We start from the raw sequence: 11,950 nt of genomic DNA, 5'->3' as shown, positions 1-11,950 counted from the left end.
GGAATGAATGGGAGAGGCAACCTGGGAGTTAAGGAGGATTTGCCTTGGGAGTGATCCAGCTACTCCTTGTTCTGTTCATCGGTTCTTGGGATTCGCAAGGGGCGGGAGTGGCTCTGAGAAATGCTCAGTGAGTGTGTGTTCAGTAAATGGATGAATCGTTGAGTGAGGGAGGGAGCAACTGCCTGCCGCAGAAGTCTTTTTTCATCACTCATGTCTTTTAGGAGCCTCCTCTATCTGTGCCGGAGGGAGCGGATCTGGGGCATAACTCTTGGAGTCCTGTCCAGGAGAGGAATGCTGAGTAAGCAGAGGCTGTGACCCCTTCACGTTCCCCTCCCATCCCCTCACACAGCTCCAGAGGACTCGAGAGTTTCTGCCAGCTTTGTTTCTTATGTTTCCCCTCATCTTTAATAGCATTCCACTGAAACATCCCCTGCATTCATTACCTCTTGCTCTTCTTCACTAATCCCTTGAATAAAGCAAGTAAAATAGCAAAGGAGACAGAAATCAATACAGTTAATGACAACAGCCAGCTCCTACACACAACCAAATGTGTTAGTTTCTGTCTCAAGTTTTCTATTTAAATACTTTAAAAGGTAGGTGTATAGTTTATCATGCCCATTATGCAAGTGAGGAAACTGAATTAACAGAGAGGTTTAGTAACTTACCCAAGGTCACTGCTCTGGTAAACAGGTCAGCTGAGATTTGAACCAGAATGTTCACTCCAGAGACCATGCCCTGACATACTATACCTTTTCTTTCGCATGTGTAAGTGTGGGTTAACTTCACTGAAATAGAACAGAAACACAGTCAAGGGCTTCCATGGTGGGCCAGTGGCTAAGAATCTGCCTTGCAATGTAGGGGACACTGGTTTGATCCCTGGTCCAGGAGGATCCCACACGCTGTGGAGCAACTAAGCCTGTGGGCCACAACCGCTGAGTTCATGAGCCACAGCTACTGAAGCCCCATGTGCCTAGAGCCTGTGTTCCGCAACAAGAAAAGCCACAGCCATGAGAAGCTCATGCACCACAGTGAAGACTCAAGTACAGTAAAAAATAAATTAAAAAATTACAAAACCCACCAAGTGCACAGATCAAGTGCATGACTCAGTGAATTTTCACAAAGTGAGCACACCTGTGTAACAGCAGCCACCTCCAAGAACAGAACAGCACCCCTGACCAGAAGATCCTAACACGCTCCACCCCAATCTCTACCCTTTTCCCATCAAGGGAAACCACTCTCCTGAATTCTTTCATCGTTCTGGGGGTTTCTTTCTTGTCTATTTTAATCACACTGTATTTCAAGCATCATGGGGTCTATTGCTAAAGTTAAAACTATTCTATTTTGCAGGTGTGCGGCTGGGGGTGGTTGAGAGAATACACAGCCTAGATAAGAGAAATAATTGAGGATGGGGAAGTTAGGGGGCTGTTCTCCATCTGCCCTCATTCTCTTTGCCAATGTGAGGCTCTGCTCTTTTCTCTGTCCTCCTCCCCCAGGACTACATCTCCCAGCAGGCTGTGCTCTGACAGCTCTCGGATTTAAATAGGATTCTGGGCTACGCTCAGAGCCAGGCTGTTGCTGAGCACCCAGGAGCGAGAGGAGCTGGAGGAGAGAGAAGCAGCAAGAAGCAGCCAAGAGTTGGAGCCAGACAAGGAGGAGCCTGAGCCAGAGTTGGAGTAGAAGTTGCTCTTGCTGAAGCAGCAGCAACTAAAGAAGTTGAAAAGATGCTGGTTGTCTTGGGACTGCTCACCTCCTTCCTTTCTTTCCTGTATGTGACAGCTCCATCCATCAGGTTTGTCTTAATTCAGTAATTCATTGAGTAGTTTACAAAGCCCTGAGTTGGGAGCCATGGAGCGTGTAAGGAGATGAGTTCTCAGCAGCTGAAGGAGGAGAAGGGGATGGAGGCCAAGGGAGAGAAAGTGAAGGCAGAAAAAGCACGAAGGAAGGAGGTGGTTATGAATACCACGGTGGAAGATGAGAAGGAAGCACCTGGGCTGGGAGAGGAGAGGCGGGTTTGAATTCTGAAGCTAGTGAGAGGCTGAATGGATGACTCTGTTAAGTAGCTTGAAAGCCATCTTATGGGGGAGCCCTTGCTCTTTCATTCTACTCCCTTAGTTCCTCTGAAGACCTCCCTTTCTTCAGTATCCCCAGTCAAGGTGGGCTTGCTGCATTACCATGGGTGGTCCTTGCCAAGGGACTCATTGTTAAGTACCAGGCATCTTGGGAAGGAAACGAACTCTCTCCACTTTGAAATAGCTGACAAGTAATGTTTGGAGATGGCTATTTTGCTATAAGATTTCTGGAGATGTCAGAGAAATGTGTGTTCTGAGTAGAGAATTTTTAAATTGGAGATGGTCAAAAAGGTTAAAGGGACATATCAAGGACAAAGTATTGCTCTAGGTCCTGGCAGAGAAAGCTGGGTTCAGATTCCAGTTTTGCCACTGTTAGCTAGTGAACTTCAAGCCTCAGCTTTCTCCATTGTAATATGGGGATAATAACAGAATGACTGAATTAAATTCCCTTGGAAAGTGCCTGGCTTAGTGCTTGGCAGCTGGACGATGTTCAGGTCATGTCAGGTCTGTTCCCTCCTGTCCTATTTTGGGGAACTTGTCAGGTCAACTCTATGTAAAACGATGCTCTTCGCACAGAGGTCTGAGCAACAGAGGTTTTCCTCTCTGTGCACTGACTGCTAGAATGAAATCTCTAATAAGATGGCAGAATATTCTGGCTCTCTTAAAACTGGCAAGGCAACCCAAGAGCCATGTTTACATATGGGACCCCTGGAGGTGCTGTTCATCAGTTACTCACCACTGATGCTTATTAAAGACTGAGGGCTCAGGACCACTGATTCCACGAATGCCCACCCATCTCATGTTTGTGGCACAGGTTAGAGGAGGAATCTGACCTCTGAGAACCTCTGCAAGATATCTTTGTTATCTAACAAGGAAGGTCTCCATTGGCTCTGGCTCAAGAGAATTGATTTTATTTGCTCTGATAATCATTTGTAGCTTCCGGGCACATGACTTCCCCACCTGAGCTGATAAGCAGGAGACTGCCTTGCTCACTGGGACAATGCTGTCCCCTGAAGATTAGCTGCTTTAGGTCTCCTGACAACAATGCAAAGAAATCCCTCTTTGAGGGCGGGTGAGTTTTATGAATCTCCTTCTGGGGTTAGAAAAGATGGTGCGTAATGTTTTGTTTCCTTTGCTTATAGGAAGTTCTTCGCTGGCGGGGTTTGTAGAACAGATGTGCAGCTTTCTGGGAAGGTGGTGGTGATCACTGGCGCCAACACAGGCATCGGCAAGGAGACGGCCAGAGAGCTTGCTCGCAGAGGCAAGTCTTTCCCTTTGTCTCCACAGGGCAGGACCTCCTGCCTTTCTTGCCAGGAGCTCTGCTCACATTCCCTTATCTTTCCTCCTGGGCCAGGAACTCAAGGATCCTGGGGTTCAAGTCCAGCTGGGACACCAACTTACTCTATGGCCTGAAACCTTCCTGCCTGCCCCTTTCTTATTATATAAAGTAAGGAAAACAGTGATGCCTGCGTATAATATTGGTCAGGTTGGTTATTCTAAAAGGAGATCCTTAGCTACGGTGAAAAATAAAACCAGGGTTGTAAAAGCCAGGGTTCCCAGGATGGTCTGAAGCTGATAGCAAGGGGAATCCAGAAGTGGCAATATAGCCACTCATTGTTTTAAGAATGGTGAGGGGGAGTGCTCTGCCCACCAGTGCCGAACTCACTTACTAGACTCTTCTTCAGCCCAGGCTCTGAACATGTAGTCCTCTGTTTGTTTTGGCCCTAGGAGCCCGAGTATACATTGCCTGTCGAGATGTACTGAAGGGGGAGTCTGCTGCCAGTGAAATCCGAGCTGATACAAAGAACTCCCAGGTGCTGGTACGGAAACTGGACCTATCTGATACCAAATCCATCCGAGCCTTTGCTGAGGGCTTCCTGGCAGGTGAGGCCCCAGTAGGTGGCTAGAAAGGCAGGAAGCTGGGTGTGGGAGTGGCTGCTCCACCCTGGACCATCTCTGACTGTAAAATCAGAACCATTATGGATCCCACTGGACAGGTTCTGCCGCATGAACTAGCAGGGCAGGGAACTGGCACAGGGACAGTGGGTGGACAGGTTGGGTAGGATCCTTATCATTCTCTTGCCTCAGCAGTGGGGATATTGGAGATGTCAGCTCTCTGTCTGGGCTTGCTCCTTGGCATCAAGGTGTGGCCCTGATGCCATGCTCTTCTTTGATTCTGAAAATCAGCCTTCTGTGGCCACAAGGAGTACAGGAAGTTGTGTTGCTGCTAATATTCTTCTGTATCTTGGAAAACGACCATCTGCCATCAAGGACTATGAAATCTATGAAGGACAGGGACCGTGTCTGTCTTATTTACCACTGTGTACCCAGTGCCTAGCCCAGCCCCGAGTCAGTACTGAGTACACACTTGCTGAATGAATGGATGAATGGCGTCCAGGAAGACAACAGGAACCAAAATTAGAAACCCAGTGACAGCGGTTACTGAATATCCCTGAGATAGGCCCAAAGGCAAGGAACAAGCACTCAGAAGTGGGGCAGACAGCTAACCACATGGTCTCCTTGGCTGTGCTCTTTAGAGGAAAAGCAGCTTCATATTCTGATCAACAATGCAGGAGTGATGCTGTGCCCGTATTCCAAAACAGCTGATGGTTTTGAAACCCACTTGGCAGTCAACCACCTGGGTGAGTATCTTTGAGTGACTGAAAAGCAAGGCATTCTGGGTTTTCCTTCATTATCTCTCTCCTAACCAGTACAAAAAAGTGAGCTCCTCTTACTCACACCATTAAGAACCCCCCAAATTAGGAGATACCAGGAAGAAGAATGTCATTCTTGAAGGGAACCATGGTAATGAAGACTTGCCAGGCAGGGCCAGATGTAGGGGTGCAGGGATCTTTGGCTGCAAGGGGTCAGTTACTGTAACAAGTAAAGCAAGGGCTGGTCCATGGAGGAGGCAGACCTTCGAGACTTGAGGTATGAGAGTGGTTATAGTTCAAAGTTCAGGGCGATGGCTTTCATGAGGGTATCATGGAGCATGTTCTCTGATCATAAGCACGTGTTATTTTCCCTGAATATTTCATCCTTCCTTCTGTCCATGGCCACAGCTGTGTGACCATAGCTAGAGGGGAGATGTCCAAAGCTTGCAGTTGCCCCTGACTGGGGCAAGGGCAAAAGTGCAAATAACTACAGATTGCATCTGTATTGCCTTACCTACAGTCCAGCTCTGGCCCTTGCCTTGAGGACTCCACTAACTCAGATTGACCGACCAGTAGTGCTAAGTTGCTCATTGTATCAATGTGTTCACACCCAGATGATAGTGAGCTAGTGCTAAAATCCTGTCATACACGAGCTCTCACACCCAAGCCCGGGCTGCCAGTCCACTCTTACATTCCACCCCTCTCCCCACCGGCTCTCCTCACAGGTCACTTCCTTCTCACCCACTTGCTCCTGGGGCGGCTGAAGGAGTCCACCCCTGCACGGGTGGTGAACCTGTCGTCAGTGGCCCACCATGCTGGCAAGATTCGCTTCCACGATCTCCAGGGTGAGAAGTACTACAACCGGAGTTTCGCTTATTGCCACAGCAAGCTGGCCAACGTGCTCTTCACTCGTGAGCTGGCCAAGAGGCTCAAAGGTGAGTCTAGAGAAAGGGCCAGAGTTAAGACAGGAAAAGCATGGGCTCAGCCCAGTTCTGAGGTTGACAGAAACTTCTGAAGTCAGAATGTCAAGCATGCACATTTCAGTGGCAGCTCTGTGCGCTAAGGAAAATGAGGTTACCAACAGAGCGAAAAATGAATGTTATAAAACAGAGTCCTTGCCCTTGGGAAGGACTGTTAAAATTGAACAGGGGTCAGGAAAACCTATAAACCTTATGTGTTTTGTTACATCTTATTGCATTGGCCAAAAAGCTCATTTGGGTTTTTCCATAACATCTTACAGAAAAACCTGAACGGACTTTTTGGTCAACCCAGGATTTCACATTTATAATCTCATCTGATATTAAAAATTAATTAATACATAAAATTATTAAAAAATAATTTTATTTGTTTTTGACTGTGCTGGGTCTTCATTGCTGTGAGGCTTTTCCCTAGTTGCGGAGAGTGGGGGCTACTCTCTAGTTGCGGCGTGCAGGCTTCTCATTGTGGTGGCTTCTTTTGTTGCAGAGCATGGGTTCTAGCGCACTCAGGCTTCAGTAGTTGGGGCACATGGGCTTCGCAGTTGCGGCTCCTGGGCCCTAGAGCACAGGATCAATAGTTGCGGTGCACAAGCCTAGTTGCTTCACAGCATAAAGGATCCTGCTGGATCAGGGATCGAACCCATGTTTCCCGCATTGGCAGGCAGATTCTTAACCACTGAGCCACCAGGGAAGCCCTCATCTGATTTTTTAATGACAACCTCTTGCAACAGGCAGAATAGGTATTGTTTTTACTGTTTTATGGGTCCACACCGAGATTTAGAGAAGTGGCCGGCCCAAGATTATACAGCAAGTGAAGGACAAGGACTGGAAGGTAGGGACTGAGATTTAAATCAGGTTGCTTCCTTCACTGGGCCTTCTGCTGAGGTTCACATGGTGAGCTGAGCTACAGAGCAGCCACTCGCTGCCTGGAGTCAGGGTTTCAGATACTTGAGTCTGAGTTCTTGCTCTGCCATATGTAGAGCCACGTGTATATGCAAACATGTCCCTTTAATCTCCCTTGACTTCATCCCCTCAGCTGTAAGGGGAGGTGAGGCCACTCTTAATCCTATGATTCTGCGCTACCCTGGAGTTTTTGTTTAGCTGTTGACTTTGATATCTTTGAATCTAGAGGACCATTTGCTCTAGAGAATAAGCCAGAGTTTGGGGGAAATGGTATTTACTATCAGAATGCAGAAAGTAGAAGAATAGGGTAACTCTGTTCAATGTCCTGTGGTGGCCTGGGTAGGAGGGGAGCTTGGGGGAGAACGGATACATGATTGTGTATGGCTGAGTTCCTTTGCTGTCCATCTGAAACTATCACAACATTGTTAATCAGCTATACTCCAATATAAAATAAAAAGTTAAAAAATACTAATAATGACAAAAATAATTGAGAGTTTGTGTGTGCCATGTACTATCAATGTCTTTACTCATTTAATACAATATTCCTATGAGGTAAATGCTATTATTTTTCCCCTCCCTACAAAGGGAGAAATGAGCACAAATATCTTAAGAAACTTGCCCAAGCAGGATATATTATTCCTAAATGAGACAGGATTCAAACCCAGGCTGCTTGGAACCCCATGCTCTACGTTGGGGTTCAGACCTTAGCTCTGCAACCTGCTAGGTGGGACCTTGGGCAATTTCCTTAACCTGTCTGATGAGAACTCAGTTTCCTTAGCTATAAGTGGGCTTCTTAGTATTGCTTATCTCATGAACCTCTTTGAGAGTCAAATGAGATAACATGTAAAACATGTAGCACAGCCCTTGTATGTAATAAATACTGAAGACAGTAGAGGTAGCAGGGATGTCTAGGGGTCTGTCAGTAGCCCCCATCATATCCATCAACACCCCTCAACCTATATACTTCGTCAAATGTGCTTGCCTGGTAAATGCAGTTTATAATAAGGTCCTAGCTTCCTAGCTTCTAACAGAATTTTTACCCCTGAGACTCTCCAATAGAAATTCCAACGATACCATTTAAGCCAAAGATTAAGATAACACTGAAGCAGGGACTTCCCTGGTGGTCCAGGGACTTTACCTTCCAGGGCAGGCGGTATGGATCTGATGGCTGGTTGGGAGCTAAGATTGCATAAGCCTCATGGCCCGAACATCAAAACATAAAACAGAATCAATATTGTAACAAATTAAATAAAAGACTTTAAAAAACGGTCCACATAAAAGAATCTTAAAAAGAAAAGATGGCACTGAAATAGAAGGACCTTTAACCAAGTATTCCATCTGGTGCATAGAAGGCTGAGAAAGTTATAGATCTTTCTGGATAACATCAGTGAATTACTTGTGAGCTTCTACCTGGCGACTTAGCGACTAAACCACCACCACCACCTGGCTGGAAGTGGTGTCTTTGGAACACAGGGGTTCCGGGGCCTTTCTTGTCGCTTGTGCATGTTGGCGCAGGAGGTGAGCTGTTTTCCTGGCCTGGGAGTGTGTCTCTGGTCTAACTGTGCCCTCTTCGCGCTAGGCACGGGAGTCACCACCTACGCGGTGCACCCAGGCATCGTCCGCTCCGAGTTGGTCCGACACTCCTTCCTGCTGTGCCTGCTCTGGCGGCTCTTCTCCCCCTTCCTCAAGACGACGTGGGAGGGGGCGCAGACCAGCCTGCACTGCGCGCTGGCTGAGGGCCTGGAGCCTCTGAGCGGCAAGTACTTCAGGTGTGTAGCAGCTGTGTGCCTGACGGGGGAATCCAGATTCAGGCTGGGCCAGTAAACCAAGTGCTTTTACTTTTTAAAGGAAGCTTAGATTTGATACATAGGTTTCCCTGGTGGCTCAGTGGTAAAGAACCTGCCTGCCAATGCAGGAAACATAGGTTCAATCCCCAGGCCAGGAAGATTCCCTGGAGAAGGAAATGGCAACCCACTCCAGTATTCTGGCCTGGAAAATCCCATGGAGCCTGGGGGTCTCAACATGACCTAGTGACTAAATAACAGCTTCGAAACATTGCAAGAACTGGTTTCAATAACAACAACAAGAGTTGGTTTCATGGCTCTGTTTGAAACCTATGTGCCACATTTCCAGGTAAGCTTTGCAGAGCCTTTTTCTTTTCCTTAGAAGCTTTCGGCTGACTTCCTTTATGAATTTTTAAATAGCACATAGCACAAAGCTCCAGGGCAGAGACACTGCTTCCCAGTGTGAACTATGTCTCCCAGAGATGGCGAGATTGGCATTAACTGATGGAATGTAAGAATAGGCATTTTATTGTCTACTAGATGAGCTAGCCTGGGGTCCAATCACCACCAGATTTCAAAGGATTGGTGAGCAGAAGGGACATTCTGTGGTCTCTGCAACCACTGCAAAGTGACATGAACATGTTACTATGCTATACCTTTGTTTTTAAAACATTTTATACTATATATAAGATAGATAACCAACAAGGACCAATTATATAGCACAGGGAAAGCTACTCAGTATTCTGTGATAACCTTTATGAGAGAAGAACCTAAAAAAGAATGAAGATATGTACATGTCTAACTAAATCACTTTGCCGCACACCTGCACCAAACACAACACTGTAAATCAACTCGACACCAATAAAATTAAAAATTTTAAAAAGTCAATACAAACCCCAAAATATTTTAAAATTGAATTTTAGTATAGTTAGTTTCTTTTTTATCTAATATATTTTATACAGTTAGAAATCTATTCCGAGGAGGAGGACGTGAACTTTTCCGGACTGTCCATTTTCACTGTTGGATATTCACTCTATTTCTCTGCCCTCCAGTGACTGCAAGAAGACCTGGGTGTCGCCCAGGGCCCGGAATAACAAAACGGCTGAGCGCCTGTGGAACGTCAGCTGTGAGCTTCTGGGAATCCAGTGGGAGTAGATCTGGTGGAAGAGGCACGGTTGTATCAGGCCGAGTCCACACCATGAGAGACGGGGACCGAGGAGAAGGCCTGCCCTGCAGACTTGTCCTGGCAGGCTGCTGTAGTGAACCCTGGCTTGCTCTGATACTACCGACCCTTCTAGAAATCTTTGCACACCCAACCCTCTCATGAGGCTGGCTCATGGCATAAGATGGTCACAGCTACAGAGCACTCTTCTCCAAGACTTACAGAGTTGGCCACCCTCTTGGGCCGGTAGAACGGGGCAGATGCCAGGCTGGGCATGAGAATGGCAGAAGAGCCTGGGAAACTGGATCAATTTCCTCACCAAGACCAGAAATGCCAGTTAGCACACTCAGCTGAGGTGATGAACATCAGTGTTACATCTTTCTAGGACCTATAGGCTCAAAGACTATTGACTGATCTCTTTTTTGGTAACGCTAGTCTGGAGTCTGGACCAACTCCGGAGGATCTTGGCTCAACCTTGGCTGACTTTATTTCCTTCCTCTGAGCATCCTGGAGCTGTAGTGTAAAGGCTCCAGTGTAAAGACACAGGAGCCTGTTTTCTCTTTCCAGTAGGGTTTTTTTTTTAATTAAAAACAATTTTTTTCAGCTCTACTGAGATATAATTGGCATAAGACATTGTATAAGTTTGGACCTTCCCATTTTCAATCATGTAGATGGTTTCTTTTTCTAAAGAGTTGCCTTTGCCTCAATTTTAGAGAAAATAAAGACTGTGTATTCCTCTTATTGCCTTATTTATTCTCTCAGGGTAGCAAGGGAGAAATGAAACCAGCTTCAATGAGTAATATTTCACTTTCTCACCCACTGACCCATAATCTTCTTATAATACATCCTCTAGGTACAGAATAAGATGGTTCAGTTGGGTGTTTTCTCAAGTTTCTTTCAGCTCTCACCTTTTACTATTTAAGAAGTAGTAGGAATGATTTAAATTATACAGATGCTGAGCTTCACTATGGATCAAGGTCAGAGGCAGTAGAAGACTTCATTTAGTTTGATACATAAAGACAGAAAAATCAAGCTCTGATAAACCCTCTAATTAAAACCATAGCTCTCTTTTCTTCTGGCCTCCCTGTTCTCATCTACTGTGGCCCTAGGTGACCTGCTCCTTGCCTTAAGTGCTGAAGGTCACCAAGAAGAGACAGGGAGATGCCACATTTTTAAGTCAGTTGACCCAAGAAGTAATGTTATTGCTTCCAGTCTGAACGTATCCAAAGGGCATATGGTGATAAAAGTGCCCTTTCTTTCCATAGCAGGCAGACTTAAAAAACAGACAAGCAGGACTTCCCTGCTGGGCAAGTAGTTAAGAATCCACCTGCCAATGCAGGGGACAAGGGTTCAATCCCTGGTCTCAGAAGATGCCACATGCTGCAGAGCAACTAAGCCCAGGTGCCCCGAATATGGAGCCCACGCCCCAGAGCTGGTGCTCCACAACGAGAGAACCCACCGTAATGAGAAGGCTGCACATCGCAGTGAAGAACAGCCCCCACTGGCTTCGACTAGAGAAAGTCTGCATGCAGCAAAAAAGACCCAGTGCAGTCAAAAATAAATAAAATAAATTTCAAAAAAACAAGGAAGCAAAAAACTATTTTACTAAGGACGTTTTCAAATAGATGAAAGTAAAGCAAATAGTGGACTTCCCTGGTGGCTCAGTGGTAAAGAATCTGCCTGCAGATGCAGGTTTGATCCCTGGGTTGGGAAGATCCCCTGGAGGAGGAATTGGCAATCCACTCCAGTATTCTTGCCTGGAAAATTGCATGGACAGAGGAGCCTGGTTGGCAATAGTCCATGGGGTGGCAAAGAGTTGGACACGACTGAGGGACTAAACAACAATGAAGCAAATAGTTTTGTGGATCTCCAGGTACCTACCTATCATCCAGCTTTAACAATGTTAACATTTTGTTCATCCTGTTTCATCTATTTCCTCGTGACATTTTTTGGTGCCAGGGGTCGGGGTTGGGGGTTGGGGGAGAGTTGAGTAGATATTTTAAAGCACATACTGCTGCTTAGTCACTCAGTCGTGTCTGGCTCTGTGCAACCCCATGGACTAAAGCCCGTCAGGCTTCTCTGTCCATGAGATTCTCCAGGCAAGAATAGTGGGGTGTGTTGCCATGTTCTCCTCCAGGGGATTTTCCTGATCCAGGGATCAAACCCAGGTCTCCTGCATTGCAGGCAGATTCTTTACCATCAAGCCACCAGGGAAGCTCTTTGAAGCACATTCCAGACATCAAATATTCACCCATAAAGACTGCAATGTGCTTATCTCCATAACCTCCGTGTTTTACAAAGCGACAATACCATTATCACTCCTAACAACATTAACAATTCCTGAATCTCATTTATTAATAATACTCAGAGTTTCAGTTCCCCTGGTTGTCTCATAGAGGTC

General features: G+C 46.3%; 1 protein-coding gene across 1 annotated transcript; it reads left to right on the top strand.

Moving 5' to 3' along the window:
* Positions 1,538-10,290, top strand: RDH12 (retinol dehydrogenase 12 (all-trans/9-cis/11-cis)). Its single transcript, XM_005686006.2, has 7 exons — positions 1,538-1,789; positions 3,212-3,330; positions 3,798-3,953; positions 4,607-4,711; positions 5,449-5,658; positions 8,183-8,372; positions 9,440-10,290. The coding sequence occupies exons 1-7, from the start codon at positions 1,722-1,724 to the stop codon at positions 9,540-9,542; spliced, it is 951 nt and encodes a 316-aa protein (XP_005686063.2). The 5' UTR covers positions 1,538-1,721; the 3' UTR covers positions 9,543-10,290.

Source organism: Capra hircus, chromosome 10 (genome assembly GCF_001704415.2).
Source record: "Capra hircus breed San Clemente chromosome 10, ASM170441v1, whole genome shotgun sequence".
In the NCBI taxonomy this organism is placed as follows: Eukaryota; Metazoa; Chordata; class Mammalia; order Artiodactyla; family Bovidae; genus Capra; species Capra hircus.
Note: the sequence above shows the minus strand (reverse complement) of the source record. Positions and strands in the feature narration are given on the sequence as shown.

Bases quoted from the DNA above. Each gene is read 5' to 3' on its own strand.
- RDH12 (XM_005686006.2), top strand. From the start codon at position 1,722: ATGCTGGTTGTCTTGGGACTGCTCACCTCCTTCCTTTCTTTCCTGTAT. The intron at 3,954-4,606 runs GTGAGGCCCCAG...TGTGCTCTTTAG, and splicing joins TGCTGAGGGCTTCCTGGCAG to AGGAAAAGCAGCTTCATATT. The intron at 5,659-8,182 runs GTGAGTCTAGAG...TCTTCGCGCTAG, and splicing joins GCTGGCCAAGAGGCTCAAAG to GCACGGGAGTCACCACCTAC.